The 26,044-nt window shown below is 60.0% G+C and overlaps 1 protein-coding gene across 1 annotated transcript in view; it reads right to left on the bottom strand.

The window, feature by feature from the left end:
• DLG5 (discs large MAGUK scaffold protein 5) overlaps positions 1-26,044 on the bottom strand; it is a 104,622-nt gene that overhangs the window by 47,098 nt on the left and 31,480 nt on the right. Inside the window, exons 2-5 of the mRNA XM_062214093.1 lie at positions 12,195-12,263; positions 2,790-2,952; positions 854-997; positions 61-244 (exon numbers count right to left, since the gene is read on the bottom strand). Coding sequence (XP_062070077.1) covers positions 61-244; positions 854-997; positions 2,790-2,952; positions 12,195-12,263 — 560 coding nt within the window. The remainder of the gene's footprint in view (positions 1-60; positions 245-853; positions 998-2,789; positions 2,953-12,194; positions 12,264-26,044) is intronic.

A 26,044-nucleotide genomic window follows, 5' to 3' on the forward strand; every position in this document is an offset into this window, starting at 1 on the left:
ACACTCGCTAAGTGACGGGCGGGGAGGCGGGGAGGCGGGCAGCCCCAGCCGCCGGCCTACCTGCTGCTGCTGGGCGCGGAGGTCGCCGATCTCCTTCTGGTCCTCCTCGTGCAGCCGCTTCATGTCCTCCCAGGACTGGCGCAGCAGGTTCCGTTCCCGCAGCAGCTGCCCGTTCTCCCGCCGCAGCATGTCCACGTCGTCCTTCAGCTGAGTCTGGTCGCTCAGGAGCCGGCTGTGCAGTGTGCTGAGCCCCGCCGCGCGCGCACACACACACACACACACGCAGCGTGAATGCCAGGCAGCCTCCAACACTTCCACCACCCCCAACCCAGCACTCAGAGCGGGCAGAGACCCACCAACGGCCGAATGCTCAAAGACCTAAGCCGTCTTTTAAACACGCAACACCAAAACAGGGCACACGGATCTTTGAGGAAAGGAGCCAAGTGTCACCCTGTACCCTCAAACACATACAGGTGGGCATGCAAACACCATGGGGGGTGGGGGCACCAGGAGACCAAAAGGGAGCTCAACCCATCTGCCTGCCCCCCGGGAGCAGGCTGCAGGCTCCAAAGCCCAGCCCTGCGCCTGCCTCCCGCCTCCACTGCTCCACTTTCCCGTCTCCGCGGCTCCTGAAGCTGGCGGACGACGAGCAGGACTGGCTGGTAGCCTCAGTTTACAGTTAGGGAAACTGAGGCCCAAGGGCACAAATCCTCTCGTGGAAGAAAGACGGCTTGCCATGGGGCCAAGGTGGGACTAGAACCAGAGGCCCAGGCTCAAGCCCAGTCCAGACACAAGGGACAAAGGCAGTCATGGCACGGGTACTGGGATGCCCTGGCCGGCGGGCGGCACTCACTGGTAGAAGTCAGTCTCCTTGGCCACCTCCTCGCACCTCTTCAAGGCATTGGTGTGCTGGTTCTGCAGGCTCTGCAGGTCCGACATGGCCCGCACACACTGGATCTTGAGCCTCTCGTAGTCGGGGTTCAGCCTATGGGAGGGCCTGGCACAGAGAACACACAGCCCCCAAGAACTCAGGCCCCGCGACTCCCCCTGACCGGGGAGCCATCTTCTGCAGCACCCCAGTCCAGGAGTTCCCCAGTACTGGTCTCTGCCACACCCTGACCACCTGGCTGCCTGCTAAACTCGGGTACCCTGGCCTCACCCCGGCCAGCAGACTCAGAGCCCCCAGGAGGGAGGGAGCCTGGGTGGCCCGAGCTCCCCGTGTGGGTTTACGGGACTGAAAAGGGGTCATTCTGGTCAGAAGTCCGTGTAAGAGGCCTGGGCCTTCCCACAAACCTGCGTGGAGTTTCTCCCCTCCTTGGCACACTGACTCTGCATCATGGGCCCCACTAAAGCACCAAGGCCCAGGCCAGTCACGGCAGCGTCCCCCAGGAGGGCACCCAGACATCAGGACTTGGCTTATACTCCCCAGGGGGTTCAGCGAGCAGCCCAGGTTGAGGACACTGGCACTGGGCTGTGGTCCTCAGAGTGGGGGGTCGTAGACCTGCAGCACTGGCAGTACCCAGGAGCTCACCAGCCAAGTCCTTTCTCAGGCCCAGCCCGAGAGCCCCTGAATCAGGTGCTCTGGAGGGAAGCACCAGCTCTGCGGGGGACTGGGGTGGGTGCCAGGGCCAGCAGGAGGAGGGCCACACGGGAAACTGCAGCCCCACTGCAGGCACTCACCTGGGCCCTGTGGCACGAGAGCAGCCACAGACAGTACTGACCCACGAGCATGGCTGTGTCGTAACCAAGCTTTATGGGTAAACAGACAGCAGGCCATGCTTGGTCCGTGGAGGGCCGTGGTGTACCAACTCCTGGGCCAGCACCCGTGTCTTCGCTCCCCCTGCCCATCTGACTGAGGGGCATACCCCACGAGGACGATCTCAAAGACCAGGCAGAGACCCCAGGCATTCCAGAGGCACGCACACTTGACACTCTGTCTCTCCTGCTCCAGGAAGCCCTCTGGGATCACACAGACAGGGAACGACCCTCTCTCTGCCCAGCCCATGGGTCGCCCTTCCCTGGTATCTACCTCTAGAGCCCCACGGAGGAGGCACATATTTTCTTCAAAAACCACCAAGATGCAAGGTGCAAGGTGTCCTTCCTCAATCTACACACACGCAAGGAACAGCCACTGTGTTTACAAACCACACAGAGCTCCTCTCAACAAGGCCAGCCAGGGCCCTCTGAGAGAAGAGGCTGGCGCGCACACACACACACACACACATGCAGGAGGTGCACCTGCGCACAGACTTGGCCACGGCATGCAGCAGACAGGGAACAAAGGAGGAGGAAGACCGTCTCCCAGTCACAAGGCGGGGGCCCACAGAAGGGCAGTGACAAGCCTGAGGCCATCCCAGCAATCAGTGAGGGGCACCAGAGCAGGGCCAGGCTCCTCCAGCTGCTGCCCAGATCACCGCCCCCCTCCACAGTTATCTGCAAGGCAGGACAAAGCCTGGGAGACTGGCCAGTGGACACACACGAGACCACTGCTCACAGAAGTACAGTACTGTCAGGAGCCTTGCCAAAGCACACCAGGGATGGCCCCCCACCCCACCGCATCCCCGGGGGTGGGATTCAGGCCACAGGCTCTGAGTTTGATTGGAGGACACAGAACCAGCTTGGGGCCCCCATCCCTGCATCCCAGCCTGCAGGTACTGCCGCTGGGGGAGAGCTTTCGAGATAGAGGACTGCCCAGCCTTGCAGCCTGGGCCCCTGAGAGCTAAGGGTGGCGTCGGGACAGCAGCCCGGGCCCCTGGCCCCAGCAGGACAGCCAACAGGCACGTCACTACCTTTTGTCGAAGGTCGTCCCGTGAGTGGCGAAGGCCAGGCGCTTGCGCAGCTCGTTCCTCTCCCGGGTCATCAGACGCAGCTGAATGGACAGGTTCTCCACCTTCTCGTTCACCTGCCGGTCAGCGAGCAGGGGTGGCGGGGACGGCGCCTTCCCGGTGGTGCCTGTGAGAGGCAGCAGCGGCGTGAACTTGCACCCAGGCCCCGTCCACCGCCCTGTGCTCACACCTCCTGGCTGCGGCTCGCCACTCCTGACAACCCCACAAGGCGGTCCCACACGCATCCCCTTTCCCAGCGAGACGCTGTCTTGGCTTGGTGGGCTCTGAGCAGGCTGGGCAGCTTCCTCCCCCTCCTCCTCCTCCACTACATGAAGTCATTTCTGTCCAGTTCCATCACAAGCTCAGAGGCAGCGGAGGATCTTCCCTGACTCTTGACATGTGGGGCCTCCCCTGGACACGCCCACTACCCGCCCACCAGACAGGTGCAGGGGGAAATTTTCTACGGAGGCCCAACCACCCCGAGACAGCGCAGGCTGAAGAAGCCAATGAGCACCCAGGAAAGGGGGCTCAGTGTTCATGGCCACGACCCACAACCCACCCACGCAACTGCAGCTGACACGGCCATCCCAGGTAGTAATTTAGTCTCCACAACAACCCCATAGGTGGGTGCTGATAGTATCATCCCTACTTTACAGGTGAGAAACTAAGTCCCAGCAGGTTAGGTAATCGACCAAGAAAGCCATGATGAGCCAGGCCAACAGCAGAGCCCAGGGAAGCCAGGATGGGGAGCACATGCTGTGCCTGAGCCCCACCATCTCCCAAACCACAGCTGTTAGCAGCATCGACTGCGTGCCTGGCCTGCGTGGCCATCTCTGAAATGCATTTCATGTTATCCCATTCAGATACTTCTGCTGTCTTCAGTGTGAAGATCAGGAAACAAAACTTTACCGAGGGGTGGGCATTTAGCATTGTGGCTGAGAAACCTCCATCCCTAATCAGAGGACCTGGGTTCAAGTCCCGGCTCTGGATCCCCTGTTCTAGTTTCCCTGCTGATGCACAACCTGGGAGTTACTAGGTGATGGCTCAAGTAGCCGAATCCCTGCCATCCTCTTGGGAGACCTGGACCAAACTTCTGGCTCCTGGCTTCAGCCTGACCCAGCCATAGCCAACGCTGTGGGCATTTGAGGAGTGACTCAGCAGGTAGACTTCTCTCCCTTGCTCTCAATCTCTGTCTCTCTGCTTCTCCACTAAATAAAAATATTAAAAAAAAAAAAAACACACCAAACTCATTGGGGTTAAGCAGCTGTCCAGTCTCAGAGCCAAGGGAGCTCAGTGCCAGGACTGAGACCTGGAGCTCGAGGCACTACCAAGAAGTTCCCAAGCTCCAACCTTAGGACATCTGTATGCTCCTAAAAGAACTAAGGACTCCAATGAGCTTTGGTTTAAATGCACTGAAGCTATATAGTAGCATCTACCAGATTAAAAACTAAAAGCAGAGGACCAGCGCTATGGCGTAGCAGTTAAAGCCAGCATCCCATATGGGCGCTGATTCCAGCTCCAGCTGCTCCACTTCCAATCTGGCTCCCCGCTAATGTGCCTGGGAAAAGCAGCAGAGGATGGTCCAGGTTTTTGGGCCCCTGCACCCACATGGGAGACTCAGAGGAAGCTCCTGGCTCCTGGCTTTTCAGCCCTGCTCTGGTCGTTGTGGCCATTTGGGGAGTGCACCAGCAGATGAAGATTTCTCTCTCTCTCTCTAACTCTGCCTTTCAAGTAAGTAAATAACTCTTTTTAAAAAGTAAAACCAACAGAGAGGGGGCCAGTGTTGTGGCACTGCAGGTAAAGCCACCCTCTGCAACTCTGGCATAGCATATGGGCACCAGTTCATGTCTTGGCTGCTCCACTTCTAATCCAGTTCCTGCTAATGCTCTTGGAAAAAGGCAGTGGAAGATGGCCCAAGTGCCTGAGCCCCTGCCAGCCACATAGGAGACCCGGATGAAGCTCCCAGCTCCTGGCTTCCACCTGGCTCAGCCCCAGCCATTGCTGCGATCAGGGAAGTGAACCAGCAATGGAAGATCTCTCTCTCTCTCTCTCTCTCTCTCTCTAACTCCACCTTTCAAATAAACAAATAAACCTTTAAAAACATAACAGAAAAAACTAACAGGATTTTAAAGTATTTATTTAAAAACAAAACCCACTGCATAGTCTTAAGATTTTTTTTTAAATAGAAAACTAACTTTCCTTCCCCATTACAAAACACACAAACGCAGTGAGAAGAGTCGCAGTGTCTACGTTTTCCATCACCATTTAACGCCCGCCTCCCTGAGCTGGCCGCAACATCACTGGGCAACGCCGCCACACACCAGATGCAGCCTCTGCAAATGGCAAGGACCAGCGTGGAGAAGGCGGTGACGTCCCGGCACCACTGTGGGAACGGTTCGGACCTCACAGCCCTGAGAGGACCTCAGGGAGACAGGCCGCGCTTGGACAACAGCTGCTCTGGGCCGTAATCAGAGAAACATCAAAGGCCCAGGCTCAGGACTGGAAAGCAGATGCCTTCGGGGAAGTAAGGAGTTCCCACCTCCACTTTGCAAATGAGGCAACATCAAGATGCACCCCTGGCTCTGGAGAAGCTGAGGAGACAGGAGCAGGGGCCATCAGAGCAGATCGTCCTAAGGTACGTCCTGTCTCGGTGTCCAGGACTTGGGGGCAGCCGGCCATGCACTCGACGACAGCAAGGAACCGAACCCCGATGTGTACTGAGCACAGCCCACGTGCTGCGTTCTGTGCTAAACACACCCATCCTCATGCCCCTCGTCCCCATGGTTCCTGCCAGGTGTGTGACAGCGTCACCCCCAGAAAGGGACATCCAGGAAGAGCACAGGGCTGGAGAACCCCCAGCTGTGAGTCCTAGGCAAGGCTCAACCACAAGGCGACACCGCCTCCCAACACAAGCGGCACCCTCTCCCCTCCACACACGGGAAGACAGAAGCACAGGACCAGCTGGGCCTGCGAGCCCATCCGGGGCCGGGCTCCTAGAAAACACCAGGGAGGCGAAGGGCCGAGGAGGGCCCCAGAGGCACCTCGAGCCAGGCCCCAAGTTGTGCTGTGCCAGGACGTTCCCAACAGCAGCAGGTGCTGCCAAAGCCCCGCCCCACCCATCTGACCACGGAGACGGCTCAGGACTGAGAGGCATCCGGAGGACGGGGCAGTCCCGCTGTCCAGCCGGGTACCACCAGAACAGCTTCAGCGCCTGCGCGGAGGGGAGCCCACGGCCGCACGGCAGTAGAACCTGCCTCTGGATGCACCCTCCGTGGGCCTGTGACCTACCTGGCCGAGGGCCACGGGGGCAAACCTAATTCCTCTTCTATAAAACACACCTGCAGGTCTGCAAGGACCCCTGCCAGGGCCCTGACGGCCGCACACACCCAGGGCAGCACCACGAAAGGCTGGCAAGGATGTGGCCGGGCTCACAAAACGGGTCCCTCAGACACTGCTGGCCGGGGCACAAAGTGAAGCAGTTGTGTCAGCCAACAGGGCGGCAGCCTCCTGCCCAGCCAACTGTGCCCCCTGGCAGCCCCACTCCCGGGATTTGATTTTACCCACGAGACAAGCAAGTGTACACTCCCCGTAAAGAGCAGTGTGCAGCTCTTCTTCGCAGTGCTGGTGAAGGGTCCAGTGCGTCACACCCACACGGCGTGGGGGGGGGGGTGCGACTTGTCCCCCACGCCCAGCATCTCGGCTGAGTGACACAAGCCGTTCTGCAGAAGGCAGACCTATGAGAGGAGGAAAGAGCTTGGGCCCTGCCAGGCCCAGGGGCGGAGGGAAAGGCTGCTGACGAGGACCCACACCAGGGAACCTTCCCGGGGAGGGCGCTGCTCTGCACCTTAACTGCTGATGGAATCCACACCCCAATGGATACAACTTTTAATATGTTCTTTAAGTTAAAAAAAAAAAAAAAAAAAAAAAAAAAACTTTGCAGGCAGTAGCCTGAACCCAAGCCGCATCCCTGGGGTGCTGTGACAGGGGAAGGACTGTCACCCCGCCATCCCTGTGGTGTGAAAACAAGCGAAGTGGAGACGACCACGGAGCGGGCGGGCAGCGGAACCCCAAAGGCCTCGCCCTCTGTTGCGACATCTTTCGCGTCCAGATGCGCAGTTGCCCACTCCCCGGACCTGACTGCTTCCTGCTCCACGTCCAGAACCCACCAGAGAGAAGAGAAAGGCCTCCCCTTTCCCTCCAGTGTGTAGCCCAGGACTCGGGAGGGAGGGCATTCGCCGTGCACTGCTGGGAGACACCTGGAGGGCCACACAGGTAAGGATGGTGACAGCGAGCAGCACCAGCTGGGCCTGGGCATGAGGGGGAGTGCCAGCAGGCGGCGGGAGCAGAGCCCCTTGCCCACCGCACCCGAGCTCGCCTACAGCGGAGGGCCCCTGAGCCCTCTGTCCTGCAACCCCTCCCCCTCAGGCTCCTGCTGACCCCAGAGGCCACCGCCTCCATCTTATTGTCAGCTGGACCGGGCACAACTTAGCCTCAGAGCCCAGGGGGCCTGGGCTGCCTGAAACCAAGGAGAAGGCCGGCAGTGGCCAAAAGTGGCCTGGTGGCATGGAGACGCCCGGGTGACCTTCTCGGCCACCTCCAGGTCCTGGCTGGGGGGGGCGGGTGGCAAGGGAGGCAAGTCAGTGGCAGAACACCAGCCTCAGAGGCATCGAGCCAGCCTCAGCCACAGCCCAGGGCCGCCGGAGCCAGCCAGGGAAGACCCAATCTCCACCCGGAACCTGGCAACACATCAGGAATGTGCACCGTCAGGTCCCACCCAGACCTCCTGAACGACGTCCCCGAGGGCGACTCCCAGCACTGAGTGTCCTGAGCCCTCCGGGTGAGTCTGACGCCTGCTGGACGCCTGCTCAGCGCTAGTCTGGACCCAGGGACACTGCACCTGCTGGCCAGAGCAGCTTTTCTCTGGCTTGAGGTACTGGCTGTCCAGCAGCTGCTGCGGGCAGGATGCAGGGAGGACCCACGGCATCAGGGACTCGGAGTGAAAGGGGCGAGGCCCGGCACCCCAGCCAGGTAGAACACTGCCCTCAAATCCTTGACTCACGGCCTGCACAGAGACGAGCAGCAGTGGCCGAGGGCTTCCCGGCAGCTCCGATCCAGGAGCACCATTCCCAGAAAGCCCAGCTCACGTGCCACCTCCTCCAGAAAGCTTTCTCTGATTTCTCTAACAGAACTAACTGCTCCCCACTCTGAGCTATTGCTTTCTGTCCTAAGAAGGGCTTACCTCTCTGTTTCCCTGGCAGCACGGGATCTAAGAAGAGAACAAGTCCCATGTGGCCGGAGATGGGGAACAGGACAGACATCTGATGGCCCCATGCACCCCACCTGAGCCCGCCAGGACCTGGCCATCAGAGAAAACACACTCCAGGCTCTGCTTCCTGATTCCTGAATATAACCTGCCATTCTGTTCCATACTGGCTTTTCTTTTTCAAAGACTCATTTTATTTATTTGAAAATCAGAGTGACAGAGAGACTGGGAGAGACAGAGCTCTCTCCATCTGCTGGTTCACTCCCCAGATGGCCATAATTCCAGAACTCCATCCAAGTCTCCCATGTGAGTGGCAAGGACTCAAGTACTTGGGCCATCTTCCGCTGCTTCCCCAGGTGCATTAGCAGGTAGCCGGATCAGAAGCGGAGCAGCAGGGACTCGAATCGGTGATCCGATACCCAATGCTGGCAACGCCAGTGGCAGTTTAACCTCTGCTGTGCCACAACACAGGCCTCATGGTTTCTTCTTAGGGAGATACACGTGGGAAGGTCAAGATGCTAAGGGCCTCGCTCTCCTTGTCCTCAGATTCACAAAGACCAGACAAAGTGGGCAGTGCCCGACCAACTGCCAGGGCAGGGGTGTGCTTGTGGAGGGCTCTGGTTCTCGCACTGGGGTCCCACCCTGGGGCACTGCTCCCAGCCCCCGAGATGTTCCAGCCGCCTTGCCAGGGATCAGGTGAGGCCGTCACATGGACACTGGACCCTCGCTCAGTTTCTGATACAGCAGGCACGAGGTGAAGGTCCAGAACCTGCATCTTGAACGAGTGCCCAAGTGCTGCTGGGCCAGGGCCCCGGCTGTGTGGGTCCTGGGCTGGGGCACAGTCAGACAACCCAGCTGTGGTCAATGCAGGAGGACCGTGCAGGCACGCGGGGCATGGCTCCGTGGCTCACACAGAGAGGGAGCACCCCTGACGATGGAGAGGGTCCTCACTGTGACGTCCCACAGGGGCACTGCTGAGCCACGGGCGACTTGAGAGCATTTGCTGGTGTGACTTAGACACCAGAAACTTCCATTTTGCTTTGTCCATTCAACCTTAGCCTGTCTCGGACCTCCCAGACCGAGCACCATCAGGTCTGGATGGGATGGCTGGACTTGCTGCTGAACACGCCACCCAGAGTCCAGGGGAAGGCAGATGCACAGGGGGGCTGGGCCACATCCTGACACGCCCATGCTGCCCGCAGTGCCACCTGCTGTGCGAGGTCCCACGTCTCCCTACGGGGTGAGGCAGCACGAGCGGGGTTCAAGGCACAGTGTCAGCCATGAGGGAGCAGCAGAGCAGGAAAAGGCACGCTGGGTTCCCCAGACTTAAGGGGGCCTGACCAAAGAGAGGGGGCAGGGCTTTCGGCATCAACGATGTGGGCACAGCTGGCGCAGCCCTCCGGGAAGCACGTCAGAGCCCTTGTTCTCCACCTGCCTGCGACTCCCAGGGAGCACCTGGGGACGCTGACAGGGGCCGAGCCAGCTGCCAGTGCACCCGCAGCCAACTGGCGGTCGTTCCCTGATGCTTCTCCAGGGGATACGGACCTCCAGCTGCACACAAAGTCCCTACTCAGGCCTGAGACGCCACCACTCACAGCAGCACTGGGAGTTAAGCATCTCTCCCTGGAGCCTCCTTTAAAAAAAAAAAAAAAGTGTTGATTTGAGAGGCAAAGACAGGCAGAGAGCACCCCCATTTGCTGGTTTATTCCCCAAATGCCTACAAGAGCCAGGGCCAGAGCCAGGAACCAAGCACTGGTCATCCAGGAACACGGTCACTGGAGCCATCACGCTGCCTCGCGGTCTACACCAGCAGGAAGCTGCGATCAGGAGCCAGAGGTAGCCAGCAGGCAGGCTGGTGTAGGCCCCCAGCTGCTTAACTGATAACCTGAGCCTGCTCCCTGGAGCCCGTTCAGAAGGCACCCGTTCCTTGCCCTGTCAATGTCCACAACTTAGTAACGCTCAGACCACGAGAAGGGAGAGGCGTGAGACAAGTAAGAGGGGTACGATCGGGACTCACAAAAGCCCCCCGGGGCCCCTCCTACTGCCCTGACTGCCCCACCCCATGCGCTCCCCAAAGGACCAACCCCAACAACCCCATCACCCAGGGAACGTGCCTCGTGGCCCCCAGAGCAGGCAGGACAAAGCACGGGCACGTCCCGCTGGGCGTCGGGGTGCGCTCTGAGACGGGCACTGAGGTGGCTGAGCGTGCATGCCGGGTGCACTCACACAGCAGGGCTACCTGGTCTCTCGGAAGCACGTTGGGCCCTCCTTCTGCCCAGCGCTGACCGAGACTGGGTAACGCACAACAAGGATGTGATGTGAGGCTGTCAGGAGCCCTGGTTCCTCCCAAAGGGTCCTCCCTGAACCCCAGACAGCACGAGAGCCACGGGGCGAAGTGTGTGGTCCCCAACAGATACTGGGTCCTAATGAGGTGACGTGGAAGTGAAATATTACTTGGAATATGTAGTGCTTGGACTGAATGGAACTTAGCTCCCCTGAACTCATGCACACATTCAAACCCCGAGGGCTTATGCTAAGGGTTAACAGATTCATGTGGATGGATTGCGGGGGCCGGGAGGAGGCTCGATTTATGGCATCTGGGAGTGGGAAGGTTTGGGGGCAGTTCTCCGCAGCCTGCCTCCGGTGCCCTCTCTGCTCCAGGGCCCACCATGTGACCGTCCTGCTGCACAAGCCCCTCCAGCGCCAGCCCCCACCCCACGCCACGCTACGGAACCACCTGAGCTCAGACCGTGGACCTCCAACTGCACACTTCCCAAGTCGCTCCTCTAGGGTATGTTAGTTAACACAAGCAAAGGCTGACGGACGCATGGGGACAGCAGACGGTCAGGTTAAGACAAGGTCACATGGAGCAGCCCCCTGACCCTCTGTGACCAGCATCCTTCATGAAAACGGGAAACTTGGAGACAGGCACACATGCTGAGAGAACGCCCTGGGAACAGGAGGGCAGGGATCAGTGCTGTGAGTCCAGCAGGCCAGGGGCGCCGAAGGCCATCACACCCACCAGAAGCGGGAGAGGGACCTGGAACAGACCCTCCCTGGTGCCTCCAGACAGCGTGGCCCTGCCAACGCTGATCTCGAACTTCTGCCCCAGAACCTGGATGGTGAATGTCTGCTGGGCAGGCCACCCTGTCCGTGGTGCTGAGTGCCGGCAGCCTGAGCAAACTAACACCAATACCTGTCTTCCTCCCTCACTCACCACACTGACCTACGTGACTATCCCCCCACGGGCCCCGAGATCCATGTCTGCCCCATTCACCGCTGCTCCCACGCCCCCAGCAGCACACCGGAGCTGTCCAGTACACGGGCTGACCAACGGACAGTCTGCACCGGAGAGTGCTGGCATCCAGGGCGGGCCACTTCCCCTCCAGGAATGCCCATCTCCGTGCCCAGATCAGCTCCATGAGCCTTTTCGGCTCCAGCACTCCAGGACTCGGCACTACAGGTGCGTTCACCCACCACGGTCAGATGGGCACATCGGACACCACACTGGGGGTGCCCAGCAGTGGGGCCAGGGTCACGGAGGGGAGGGACGGCTGACTTTCCTGCCAGTACTGGTGTCGGTGAGCTGACAGCAGGGCCGGCCTCTGCACCCCACAGTCAGAGAAGCACCGACTGGCTACTCCTGTCCCCAAGGCAACAAACTGCCCACCAGACTGCTCCTGTCTGGAAGACAGTCCCAGAAGGGCTGGCTGCAGACGGTGACCCCTGACCTCCTACATGGCCTCTGTGTGGGAGGGGGGACAAGAACACTGGGAAGGACATCCACCCCAACAAAGGTGGCAAACAGCAAAACACAGACATCCCTGGCACCTGCCTGCCTTCCAACACCACAGCCCACGGCTGTGCCTGGATGTGGTGAGTGTCCCCAGGGGTGTGTGTGGTGGTGGGGCCATGTGAGAGGTGGTGGAGCCTAGTGGGAGGCAGTCAGGCTGCTGGAGGCACCTGTAATGCAGGCCTTGTGGATTCCAATTGGTTCCTAGAGAGAGAATGGTTCGACAAGAACAAGACTGGCCTCCCATCCCCCGGCTCCCTGTCCCTCAGGCTCGCCTCCCAGCTCTGGGAGGGAGCCCCGCCACGGTACTCACCCACACTGCTGAGGGAGCTGCTGCTCTCTGAGTCTGACGGCATGATGGACAGGACGCTGTACGTGGAACCTGGGGACGGAAGGGGAGACTGTTTGTGATGGAGTCCAAAGGCATCCCTCGCCTGCAGCCCGAGCCACTGTCACACCAGGGCCAGGGACCTGTCACCAAGGGGCCGGGCGGAAGCAGTGCAGTGGGCAGGGTCTGGACCTCGGTTTCTGCGGGCCCTGCCCCCTCGCTGTGCCCACACCCCCCGGCTCGGGAGACAGTTGGCCGGGGGCTTGTTGGCACCCGTGGGGCACAGCTGAGCGAGGGAGCAGCACTTGCTGTGGGGCGGGGATTTCCTACAGATCTTTACCCCACGCCGAGGGTAACAGAACACAAATTAAACATCAACTAAAACTTCCTGCTCACTCCCCAGCCATTCCGCACTCATGTTCTAACCACATCCTAGCTCAGTACCCAACAACTCAGTCAACATCTGCCCCCTTACTAAAAGTCGCCCGTGGGGGCCGACATTGTGGCACAGGGGGTGAAGCTGCCGCCGGAGACACGGGCACCCCATCTGGGCACCGGTTTGAATCTCAGCTGCTCCACTTCCGATCCAGCTCCTTGCTAATGCACCTGGGAAAGCAGCAGAGGATGGCCCAAGTGCTTGAGCCCCTGCCACCCACGTGGGAAAACTGGATGGAATTCCAGGCTCCTGGCTTTGGCCTGGCCCAGCCCCAGCTGTTGCAACCACTTGGGGAGTGAACCAGTGGATGAAAGATCTCTCTCTCTCTCTCTCTCTCTCTCTCCCTTTCAATCTCTCTGTAACTCTCCTTTTCAAGTAAATAAATTAAATCTTAAAAAAAAAAAAAAAGTCACCCAGAACATTATGAGCAATTACAGTCATCAAAGCTGGGGAGTGAGTGGCGCCTGTCCCCCACCCTCACCCCGCTGGCCCCTGGCCTTGGGTCTGCACTTCCGGTTCCTTCCTGGTTGTGAACACATAGTCTTCACGGCTTGGTATGAATTCCAACGTTTTCAACATCAGGTGCTACCTGCCCGGCATGGGAAAAACCTGTCTCAGAGCACCTACTTTCTGAATCTAGCCCTGCCCGCACCCCAGCGACTGGGGAAAGTTGCTTCCACTTCCCAAACTCTGGACTTTGGGTGGACGGTGAGGGCCACACAGGTAGGCGGGCAAGCAGGTGAGCAAGCAGGTGCACCCAGCGGGAAAAGGGACGGCAGGGAGAGGACACAAGCGAAAGGGAACATTGAGTGGCCACGGGAACGGGGGCAGTGGCCAGGGTGCATGACATTTTCTGAGGAGCCTGCAGGTGTTCAGTGGGGACTGGGGGAGGGCAGGCATCGTGTCCTTCCATAGGACTGTCAGAGGGGCCTCAGGCATAGGAGCCGGGGACAGCAGCATATTGCCAGAGAAAGCTGTTGCTCTGAACGGGTCAGGACAGTCAGTGCACCTGGCACGGCCGTCGTAGCAGAAATGCACACAGCACTTCGGGGAGACGCAGCCAAAACGCCACTGAGCTCTAGACTTCTGTGGTCCTACTGAAAAACAATAGGCGGCGTCCCACAGCCGGTGCTCTAAGCCCAACCCGCACTGTCCACTTTGCTGTGTGCTCAGCGTCTCTGCACCTGCGTCTCCCCCAAACAGTGAGCCTTGCAGATTGCTCAAACCATCCCCTACCTGTAACACACACTGAGTGCTGTTCAAGACCTGAGGGATTAAGTCAGATGCACTTTAGGGCAATCCACTGACATAAGAACCAAGAACCCTCCACGATGTCTGTCCAGGTACTTTCTAAACTCAGCTGTTGTTTCTTGAATCATTTGTTCCTCCTTGATGGGGGCGAGGCAGGCCAGCCAGCTGGTATGTGGGTGGACTGTTTTCGAAAGACTCCTACTCAGAAAACCAGGCGCAAATAAACCCTCCCACTCCCAACTCCAGCAGTCTCTGCAGGCCGGCTCCACACTGCTTGCGACACCAGCAGCCCGCGCTCCGGGGCCTGACTCCTTCCTCCCCCCGACACCGGCAGCGCCCCATCCCCCAGCTCACCGCCCCTCCTCTGCAACCGTCTCTCCTCCCCGTGGCGAGACTCCACCGATAATTAAAATTGGCAGGCGTCCTTCTCTCCCTCCACCCGCCTCTCACCCTGGCCAGGGAGTCCACGGGCCGGGTGACACATTCTGTTCCTGGTCTCTGTCCCCGCAGTCCTGGCTGGGCCCCAGGCCTGACCCAGGGCGGTGTGACATCTTCATCTGCATCGCTGGGCATCGCCCCCCACCCTGCCCCAGGTGGCTGGCAGGGCTCCTAGGAGCTGGCAGGAAACAGCAAGTGACATTGGACAGGACCCAGTTTGTTCAGAGCCTTGGACGTCACGAAGAGGACAAAAGGGCCCCAAGATGACATTGTCGTGGTCAGGCTTTGTCTCCGCGGCTCTTGTTGTCCTAGACGCCTGCGTGGTCGGGGCTGCTGGGAAAGGAGCCTCTCTCCCCAGAGTCACACGGTGTCCTTTCCTAGCCAGTGGCCTCTGTGGGGCCTGGGGTTTCCCTAAGAGCCCTTTCTCAGGAGAATCCGTACCCCGCACAGCCCCGTGCTCCTGGCCCCCCGCCCAACCTAAGGAGGGAGGGTCATCCCCGGGGTCACTGGCAGACACATCCATGTCTACCTTGGCAGCCCTCAAACCTTAGGCAGTGCAAAGGCGAGCGGGGCTGCCACAGCAGGGAAGCCAGTGCCCCGTGCTCCAGCTCAGGCGGCCAGGCTACCGAGGGCTACATTATCAGCATGCCCCCCCCCCCCCCGGCACAGGGCAGCAGGCAGTGGCCAGAGAGGCCCGGGGCTGCCCGGGAGGAAGCTGTCAGCACCAGTGGCACGGTGGGGAAGTAACTCAGACAGGTGAGCTGGAGGCCAGCCTCCGCCGCCGGCTGCACCAGCGGGGCATTCTTTATTGCCGAAGCAATTCCCTGGGGCCCGGCACAGGACAGGCTCTGAGTCAGCCCACGAGGGTGGGGCCTGAGATTCTGCATCGACAACACGGCCCTGGGGAAGGTGGCCCACAGACCACAGAGGCGCAGGGCACCATGGATGGCTGGGGGCAGCAAGGGGGAAGCAGATGGTGAGGCAGCAGTGGCTCGGGAGGTGCAGAAGCCTGGACAGAGAGCTGACCTGGGGACCCTCCACGCCACGCCAGGCCAGGCGCTGTCTGTGTCCTTGAGAGGAGCCGGCCTCTGCTAATTCTGTTTACTCTGACTCAGCCCCACTGGGTCACCGAGACCACTTCAAAAGAGCTTCCAGTAAAGTCACCCAAGCGATAAGGGAACGCCCCAGCCCTCCCAATGCCCGCAAGGCCCAATGCCTGCAGCCCCTAACACACCCCTCCGTCCACCTGGCGCTGGACAAGGCCCCAGTGACTCACGGTCTCCTCCCCATGGAACCCAAGACATCCAAACCAGCATACACAGTTTTCCATGTCCCCCAGAGGGGCCCGGGGAGCCCGCCAGGAAACTGGGCTCACCGGGAGTGCAGCGCCCCCACCTCAATCATCCGGGAAAAGGGAGGCAGAAGGAAAGCTGCTGTTCTCTGGGGCCTGCTGTCCTGCATGCTGACCGAAGCACCTGCTGGGCTAGCACAGGGAGCTCATGCAGCCCGGGGAGGCAAACCGCTGGCGGCACAGCACACTGCACGGAAACAGCAGCCAGCGGGGACTCGGCATGGCCCGCGCCGGGGCTGCGCCAAGCCCCTGACAGGCGGCGCCGCGGTTAACGCCCACAACAGCCTTGGGCTTGTCCTTAGGCCCATTCTGTAGAGGAAGAAACTAAAGGTTAGAAAAATGAAGTCATTTGCTCTGGGTCTTGAGAGAGGTAGCAAGGGGACAAACGGTGGAGAAGCCCAGGCCCGTCCAGTCCAGAGCATGTGCTCCCAACCCCAGTCCACAATCCTGTTGCTGGCTCCAAACACAGAAAAGCGGTCATGGACGACCCCACAGAGGAAGGGGCCAGAGCTGGCCCTGGAAGAGCGTGGCTGCGGCCGAGCAGCTTGAGGCAGACGGCAGAACCATCCCTGTGCAGGCGAGACGTCTCAGAGCAGGGCGGGCCTGGCAGTGGCCTTGTCCCTCACTGCCCCCTCCACCTACTGAGAGGACCCTCAAAGGGCACTGTTGAGCTGGGCACAGGAGCTATGCAGGAAGGAGAGGTAGGGGAGTGTTACTGCTGACGGGCACCCGTGCTAGGTGCACAGGCAGGTCCCAGAGCGAGGCCACTCAACTCCAGGTACTGCAGAGAAGCCACTGTGCACTGGCCCCCTCCCACGGAGCTGCGCCCCCCTGCTTTGAGGACTTCCTAGGATGCCATGGGGGAGTGGGGCTCCCTGGCTGACAGAACCATGTCCACTCCTTAACCTTTCAAAATCCGGCCCACGGCTGTGGACGCCGAGACCCAGCATCTCAGGGAGCTGGACAGTGACCACAGCGCTGCCGACGGGCCTGGGAGACAGCAGATGGCCCAAGCACCTGGGCCCCTGCCACCCTCGTGGGAGACCCACATGGAGCTCCTGGCTCCTGGCTTTGGTCTTGCCGAGATCTAGATGTTGTAGCCGTTTGGGAAGTGAACGAGCAGTCGGAAGACTGGCTTGCTTGCTCGCTTGCTCTCGGTCTGTCTCTATCTCTCCTGTTCCTTTCAAATATATAAATCCTTAAAAAAAAAAGAGGAAGGAAGGATGGAAGGAGAGAGGGAGGGAGGGAGGAAGGAAGATGGCCAAGCCTGCCCAGTACCTACAAACAGGGAACACAGGTGAGGGAGTAGGGGGGCAGGCCACAGTGTCCCCTCTCCACCCCCCACCCCTGCTCCCCTACCACACCCAGACGCAAGGACACGGGAGGGGCAGCCCCTCCTCTGTAGGCTCCAGCCAGACAAGCCCCCCGTGGGCACATCTGCCCGGGATAAACCTCTGATGGGCACCAGAAATCACGCCAGCAGGAGGCGGCGCTCTGCAAGGTGCCAGCAGGCCGGCTCGCTTGGGGCCCAGTCGCCACACGGCAGTAAACAGGACAGCAGCAGCCACTGCGGCACAGCCTGCCGCCCTCCACCAGCTCAGGGTCTCGGCACCAGGCCACGCAAGCCTGAGCAAGCTGCTTCCACTTCCTGGGCCTCGCTCTGAGTGTACGAAACAGGAGGGACAACGAGCGAGGGGGCTCAGTACGCAGAGAGGCGGAGCCCGCACACAGGGGCAGGGGGGAGCCCTGGACGTGGACTGCTCGGGAGGCAGGCCACGCAGTCGCCTGCGCAGCGCAGAGCAAGGCCTGGGCCGGAAGTCGATCGCCAAGCCGCCCCTCTGCTTCTGAAAGTCCTGCAGCCGGCAAGAGGCTCTCTGCAGAGCACCCTGTGTGCCCGCCGGTGCCACCTCCCTCGGGAGCCAGCGTCCCGCCCCACTCCCAACCACAAGCTCCGTTTTTCTTCTCCCTTAGGGTAAGGGGGCTCCTGGCTCCTTCCACCTTCCTGCCCGGCCACAGCCAATCCCAGCCCCGGGCTCCTCCGCAGACCTGCCGCTCTCTGACACACACACAGGACACAGCAGAGTGCTCATCGCGTCCCTGGCAGCCCAGCAGGCCCCACCCCGACGCTCCTCCAGTCCTCACTACCACCGTGCACAGGCGTCAGCAGCCCACCTCAAGAGAGAGGGAGTGAAGGCACTGCCAAGAGGACGCCCCCGCCCGCGGTGGGCACATCTGTGCCCAGGGAGCAGAGAGCCTTGCGAGAGCGCAGTGAGCGCTGCACACAGCAGAGAACATGAGCAAATCCCTGCCCTGGCCGGGCTCAAGAGCTTCTTCCGGGTCTCCCACGTGGGTGCAGGGGCCCAAGCACGTGCGCCATCTTCCGCAGCTTGCTGGCACTGCAGGCGGCAGCATTTACTGCCTGATACAGTAACCACGGCCAAGGAGAGATAAACAAATGTAAATTGTATCAGGCAGTAACTACGCAATGAAGAAAAACACAGCAGGTTAGAACAGATTGGAGGGGCTGGCGTTGGCCAACTGCAATGCCGGCATCCCATATGGCCCCTGGTTCGAGTCCTGGCTGCCCCATTTCCTATCCAGCTCCCTGCTAATGTGCCTGGGGAAAGTGGACCAGCTCAGCTCTAGCCATTGTGGCCATCTGGGGAAATGAACCAGAGGATGGAAGGTCTCTGCGTGTGCGTCTTTCTGTAATTCTGCCTTTCAAGTAAATAATAAATAAAAAATAATAATAATAAAAGGAGAACAGAACAGAAGGCGGAGACTGGGGTGCAGTGGCCAGGGGAGGTCTCTCTCGGAAGGTCACCCTTGAGCAGAGACCTAAAGGAAGTGTGTGCTGAAGGAAGACTGTTCCACAAGGTGGAGCATCACACACAAAGGCCCTGGGGCCAACCCAGGCAAGAAGCCCTGTGTGGCCCGGGTGCAGCGACCTGCATGAAGCAGCAGGGAGGATGTCGGGCTTTCCGCCCAAATGAGACCGGCAACCTCTGCATGGCTGGGTAGAAGAGACACACGCTGTCTCCACAGCCAGGGAGGCATGGAAGTAGGGGAAGCCGATGCAAGAAGCCAGGAAAGTTGAGCTGGTGGCTTGTACCAGGGTGACGAGTGACACAGGTGACAAGCGGCTGGATTTCAGGGCTGGCGCTATGTCATGGCAGGTGAAAGCATTCTGTGCAATGCTGGTGTCCCGTATGGGCACCAGTTTGTGTCCCGGTTGCACCACCTGTGACCCAGCTCCCTGCCAATGGCCTGGGACATCAGAGGAAGATGACCCAGGTGCATGAGCTCTGCCACCCGCGTGGAAGACCCTGAAGAAGCTCCTGGATCCTGGCTTTGGCCCGGCACAGTCCCAGCCAACGTGGCCATCTGGGTAGTGAGCCAACGGGTGCAAGATCTCTCTCTCTCTCTCTCTCTCTCTCTCTCTCTCTCTCTCTCTCTCTCTGTAAAGATTTATTTGAAAGGCAGCATCAGAGAGAGAAAGAGAAAGAGACTGACCAACCAAGCTTCCATCCACTGGTTCACTCCCCACATGGCCACAACAGCCACATCTGGTCCAGCCTGAGGCCAGGAGCCAGGAACTCTATCCGGGGCTCCCACATGAGTGGCAGGGGCCCACGTACTCGGGTCATTTCCGCTGTCTTCCCAGGTGCGTGAGCCAGGAGCTGGGTCGGAAGTGGAGCAGCTGGAAACAGAACCAGCAACCTGATATAGGATGCTGGTGTCGTGCCGGCCCCTGGGCATGTTTCTGAGGGAGAGCCGAAAGGGTCAGCTGACGCAGTGAGCGCGGGCCAGCGAAGAGCGAGCAGGGGAGGGCAAGGCAAGGGCCAGGACGCGGGGAGGATGGAGCTGGCCCCCGGCTGAGACGGGGCCATGCAGAGGAAGAGGTGCGGGGAGGGGTGGGAGGCACGAGCTCGTGAGACGCCTGCAGACAGACGCCAGAGCCCCGGTGTCAAGCAGGCGGCTGGATGCGCAGCTCTCAAGCTGAGGGAGAACATCGGGACCAGAAGAACAATCTGGGAATTGTCAGTGAGCGCTCAGTACTCAAAGCAAGGAGTACTCACCAGTTCTTTCTCCAGCGGCCAGCAGAGGATGTGAACCATCAGCATCTGTCCAATCACCACTCAGGTGATAAGAAGCACCTGGGAGCTACACCTGATGGGTCAGGAACTCTGAGGAGCAGGTGCACCTGCTTCAGGGCCAGCATTCAGCACTGTGGCAAGGTCATTCCTTCTCAACAGCAGGAAGGAAGGGAGGCAAGCGTATGAAAGATGGATTCCAGGGGGCTAGCACTGTGGCATAGTGGGTAAAGCCACCACCTGCAGTGCTGGCATCCCATATAGGCACCAGTTCAAGTCCTGGCTGCTTCAGTTCTGATCTACCTCTCTGCTGTGGCATGGGAAAGCAGTAGGAGATGGCCCAAGTGCTTGGGCCCCTGCACCTGCGTGGAAGACTCAGAAGAAGCTCCTGGTTCCTGGCTTCAGATCGGTCCAGTTCCAGCCTCTGCAGCCATTTGAGGAGTAAACCAGCAGATAAAAGACCTCTGCCCCTGCCTCTCTGTAACTCTGCCTTTCAAATAAATAAATCTTAGGGGGAAAAAAAAAAAAAAGAAAGAGACAGGTTCCACCGCAGCTCTGCTGGTGTCATCCTCTGGTCCTGCTTCACCCTCTCTCTCCCTGTCACTCCTCCAACCAAAGGATGAGCCTCTCCTGGTCCCCGGAAGAGACCAGGGCAATCTCTGGAAGGAGCTAGAGAAGCGTCTCTACCATAGGTCTTCACAAAGCAGCAGGAAACACACTGGGGTTCCAAGAACCCACTGGTGATTCTGAGTGTGCAAGGTGTCTCTGTCCAATGTCCCTTAAATGCCACATCAGCCCTCAAATGGCCACCTGTGTCCACTCACCTCAGATCCAGGTAAGCTGGGAACAGCTCTAGCGCGAGCTGGCAGGTGACCGTGACACCCCGGGCTGGACATGTCAAGGACATGACATCCAGAGGCCGAAGGGGACAACTACAAAGGCTTTGTCCATCAGTGTCATCACCACCCTCTTCCTGCCCACCCAGGCAACTCCAACCAGAGCTCAGCAGCTGTGGAGAATCCCTCGCCCACCATTCTACACGGGCCAGAACTCACCAAGACCCCTACCGCAGGAGCACGAGACAAATGACTGTACAGGGGAAGGAGGCCGGGGTCAGGAGCTGCCCGGACCTGGGCCCTCGCCAGTGTGGCCAACACACACACACAGTCTGAGCCTCAGTTCCCTCCAGCGTACCCGAGGGCTCCCCAGGCTGTGGGGCTGAGAGAAGGAGGTACCGTGTGCCGAGGTGCCGCTGACCACCAATGCCATGTTCCCAGGCCGCTCCGACGTCCCTGCGAGTCCGTCCCCGTCTCCCCTTTACGCTCAGCCCCTTCCTCCTCCTCTTCCTCCTTTCTGCCACTTCCACTCAAGACCCAACACAACCAGCGCACGCAGAACTGGGTAATGGAGGAGCAGAGAGGGCTTCGCCTCCAACCCTCTCCACGGCGCTGTCCAAGCTGTGCTCCAGACCCCACCAGGCGCCACAGCCTTGGGACTCAGGCAAGCCAGGGCTTGGGGCACGGGAATAAGCCAGCAGTAAAACCCCAAGGCAAAGGTCCCACCGTGTTCCCTCGGGGAACCTGGGGCTCAGCCTTGCCTTCAGCGGGAGCGCGTGGCCAGGTTGTGGACAGGAAGGCTCGGGAAAGGGAGAGGGCATGGGAGGAAAGAGGACACACAGGCTGCTCCTGCCAGAGCCCCCAAGCCACAGGTCGCGGGGTGCGGAGGTGGGGAGGGTGGCATGAGGGGGTTGAGGTTCCGGCCTGGGGGCAGGGGGGTCTGGGAAGGGGACAGACAGGGAAGTGAAGAGGAAGGACAGGATGGCTGGGACCCACCAGGTGTGAGTGCTGGGGAACCCCCGGGATGACGGGCTGCGGGAGCTCGAGAACTGGAGCTGGAGCTAGCGAGGCAGTCCCAGGCTCTCCCAGGCCTCTCGGAGTCCTCCACCAAGTGTGGGCCACACGAGGGAGGGGCCCAGAGGCACAGAGTGGGTCCGTTCAATCCTCGGGTAAGAAAATAAAACAGAGGGGAGGGCACACCCAAGGCCTCCAAAGGGAGGACCCCGGGGGGATGCTGGGAAATACCATCTGCCTGCTGACAGGGAGGAGGAAGAACCTCTTCTGGAAGTGACAGAGACCACGTGGGGGGTCAAGGGGGAGAGAGCAATGCACCCTAGAAGGCTACGGGGTGCGGGCGGTACGAGGGGTGCACTGCCTTGCCCAAGGCCAGGGAGGACTCAGGAGGCAGAGAGACTTGACTGGGTTGGCGAGAGGAGCCGATTAGATTGGAAAAGGGAAGAGGTGCATTTTGGAAGAACCGCCAGGCCTGCTTCAAGCACTGTGCTAAAGGCACAGGAGGTCACACCTGCCCTCACTAGGGGAGGATGTGGGATGGATTAGTGATGTCTGCCATGGGCAAGGCAGGGGAGGCAGGTGACGTGGCCGGACAGAGTGGTTACCACAGCCAGGCTGCCTCTAGAAACACCATGCCGTCACGCTGGGTGCTTGGTGGGCTTACTACTGCCCATCAGCTGCTGCCTGGAATCAAGTCTAAGATCCAATTTGCTTCTCCAACATTCTTCAAATGACTGGGATAGATGAGGCCGGCACTGTGGCATGCGTGGTAGGTTAAGACTCCACCTGCAGTGCCGGCATCCCATATGGGCACCGGTTCTAGCCCCAGCTGCTCCACTTCCGATCCAGCTCTCTGCTGTGGCCTGGGAAAGCAGTGGAAGATGGCCCAAGTCCTTGGACCCCTGCACCCAAGTGGGAGACCCAGAAGAAGCTCCTGGCTCCTGGCTTCAGATCTGCCCAGTTCTGGCAATCATTTAGGGAGTGAACCAGCAGATGAAAGACCTTTCTCTCTGTCTCTCCCTCTATCTGTAACTCTGCGTCTCAAATAAATAAATATTTGAGAGAAAGAGAGAGAGACAGAGACAGAGAGAGAGAGAGGAGACTGGGATTGAAAGTCCTGGGAGAAGAATTAAAAAAAAAAGAATGTTTCTATCAATTCTTTCAGGGAGGCCCTGAGGAAGAGAGAGTAAGAATCTGGCTGGGAGGGGCTCTGGAGATTGGGCCCAAAGCACAGGACCTTCCTCCCAACCCAAGGAGCCCTCGCGGCTCCTGACACAGCACGGGCACAGCGACACCATCGGGAGGGGGCACCCTGTCCACACAGCGCTGGGTAAGTGCGTTGCAGTGGTGGCCTGCCACAGGTAGCTGCAGCACGGGCACAGCGACACCATCGGGAGGGGGCACCCTGTCCACACAGCGCTAGGTAAGTGCGTTGCAATGGTGGCCTGCCACAGGTAGCTGCAGCACAGGCACAGCAACACCATCGGGAGGGGGCACCCTGTCCACACAGCGCTGGGTAAGTGCGTTGCAATGGTGGCCTGCCACAGGTAGCTGCAGCACGGGCACAGCGACACCATCGGGAGGGGGCACCCTGTCCACACAGCGCTGGGTAAGTGCGTTGCAGTGGTGGCCTGCCACAGGTAGCTGCAGCACAGGCACAGCGACACCATCGGGAGGGTCACCCTGTCCACACAGCGCTGGGTAAGTGCGTTGCAGTGGTGGCCTGCCACAGGTAGCTGCAGCACGGGCACAGCGACACCATCGGGAGGGTCACCCTGTCCACACAGCGCTGGGTAAGTGCGTTGCAGTGGTGGCCTGCCACAGGTAGCTGCAGCACGGGCACAGCGACACCATCGGGAGGGTCACCCTGTCCACACAGCGCTGGGTAAGTGCGTTGCAGTGGTGGCCTGCCACAGGTAGCTGCAGCACGGGCACAGCGACACCATCGGGAGGGTCACCCTGTCCACACAGCGCTGGGTAAGTGCGTTGCAGTGGTGGCCTGCCACAGGTAGCTGCAGCACGGGCACAGCGACACCATCGGGAGGGGGCACCCTGTCCACACAGCGCTGGGTAAGTGCGTTGCAGTGGTGGCCTGCCACAGGTAGCTGCAGCACGGGCACAGCGACACCATCGGGAGGGTCACCCTGTCCACACAGCGCTGGGTAAGTGCGTTGCAGTGGTGGCCGGCCACAGGTAGCTGCAGCACGGGCACAGCGACACCATCGGGAGGGGGCACCCTGTCCACACAGCGCTGGGTAAGTGCGTTGCAGTGGTGGCCGGCCACAGGTAGCTGCAGCACGGGCACAGCGACACCATCGGGAGGGTCACCCTGTCCACACAGCGCTGGGTAAGTGTGTTGCAGTGGTGGCCTGCCACAGGTAGCTGCAGCACGGGCACAGCGACACCATCGGGAGGGGGCACCCTGTCCACACAGCGCTGGGTAAGTGCGTTGCAGTGGTGGCCTGCCACAGGTAGCTGCAGCACGGGCACAGCGACACCATCGGGAGGGGGCACCCTGTCCACACAGCGCTGGGTAAGTGCGTTGCAGTGGTGGCCTGCCACAGGTAGCTGCAGCACAGGCACAGCGACACCATCGGGAGGGGGCACCCTGTCCACACAGCGCTGGGTAAGTGCGTTGCAGTGGTGGCCTGCCACAGGTAGCTGCAGCACAGGCACAGCGACACCATCGGGAGGGGGCACCCTGTCCACACAGCGCTGGGTAAGTGCGTTGCAGTGGTGGCCTGCCACAGGCAGCTGCAGAGTCCATTCCCAAACCGCAGGGATCTCAGAAGATGGCTTACTCAGCAGACAGGTGCACGAGCTCACCCGTGGAGACCACGCAGGGGCGAGGAGCTGCTGCAGCAGACCTTGGGTTTCAGACTGCAGCTCCACACCTTGCATCACAGGGAGCCCAATGCTCGTGTGGGTCTTGGCTTGAGTACACAACCATGCCCTTCAGATCCCCCTACCCACGGCACCCCAGACACCCCCAAGTCAACCACAAGAAACACCAGAGGACATCAAAGCGCATTTCGAATGCACAAAAGGCCGCGGGCTATCTTTCAGTCTAAGTAAGAGAAGAAGTATTTCAGTATGGTGTGCAATGAGCAAAAAGCAAAAAATCCACATCCACTACCACAGAGGCCCCGAAAGAAACCAAGGCACACAGCCCCTCAAAGATCCCAATGTCCCACAGCTGCAGGTGGGCACGCAGTGAACACACCCATCAGCCTACACAACACGCCTGCAATGGCTGGTCCCCGTGCAAGGCACGGCAGGCCAGGAGCTGGAGCCACATGTTCTAATGAGACATCAGCCAATCAGGGCTTAGGGGCTCTGTACCCCAGACATCCTGAGGGGGCCCTGACTGGGGCATGGGCCCGCGCTAGCCCCTCTGATAGGCAGCACATGAGGAAGCAAAGGGATGAAGGATGTGCCCACAGGGAAGGCAAGAGTGCTGGCCACGCAGGTAACGCAACTGCACCCCAGCCAGTGCCCAGACACCCTCCACCAGCTCCAGGAGCTGCCAGTCACTCAACACAGCTCCTGGCCCCGGGATCCCAAAGCTGCCATTGCTCAGAATCACTCAAGCTTTTTTTTTTTTTTTTTTTTTTTTTTGACAGGCAGAGTGGACAGTGAGAGAGAGAGACAGAGAGAAAGGTCTTCCTTTGCCTTTGGTTCACCCTCCAATGGCCGCTGCGGCTGGTGCACCGTGCAGATCTCAAGCCAGGAGCCAGGTGCTTCTCCTGGTCTCCCATATGGGTGCAGGGCCCAAGCACTTGGGCCATCCTCCACTGCACTTCCGGGCCATAGCAGAGAGCTGGCCTGGAAGAGGGGCAACCGGGACAGAATCCAGCGCCCCGACCAGACTAGAACCCAGTGTGCCGGCGCCGCAAGGCGGAGGATTAGCCTATTGAGCCGCAGCGTCTCAAGCCTTTTTTTAAAACGCCACATTTCAGGACCTCGCCCCACTCTCAAAATCAGCACTTCCAGCAGCTAGGACTTCTATGTATTCTCATTATATGGGAGGCAGAGAAGAGACAGAGACCTCCCACCTGCTGGTTCACTCACCAAATGCCTGCAATGCCCAGGGCTGGGCCAGGCTTAAGTTGGGAGCCAGGAACTCCATCCGGGTCTTCCTTGTGGGAGGCAGGGACCCAAGGACTTGGCCCATCATCACCTGCTGCCTCCCAGGGTGCCCACTATCAGGGAGCTGGAACCAGGAGCAGAGCCGGAACTCAAATCCAGGCACGTGGCTGGGGGACGCAGGCCTCCCAGCTGGCACTTGTACCTCAGGCCGAACGCCCTCCCCAGGACTTGTCGGGAGCTGCTCAGCGATTGTGACGCACGGGCAGCTCGGGAATGGCGCCAGGGCCTCTGCACAGGCACCTCAACCTTCCTGCCTGCCCTCGGCG

Source organism: Lepus europaeus, chromosome 17, assembly GCF_033115175.1.
Source record: "Lepus europaeus isolate LE1 chromosome 17, mLepTim1.pri, whole genome shotgun sequence".
Classification (NCBI taxonomy): domain Eukaryota; kingdom Metazoa; phylum Chordata; class Mammalia; order Lagomorpha; family Leporidae; genus Lepus; species Lepus europaeus.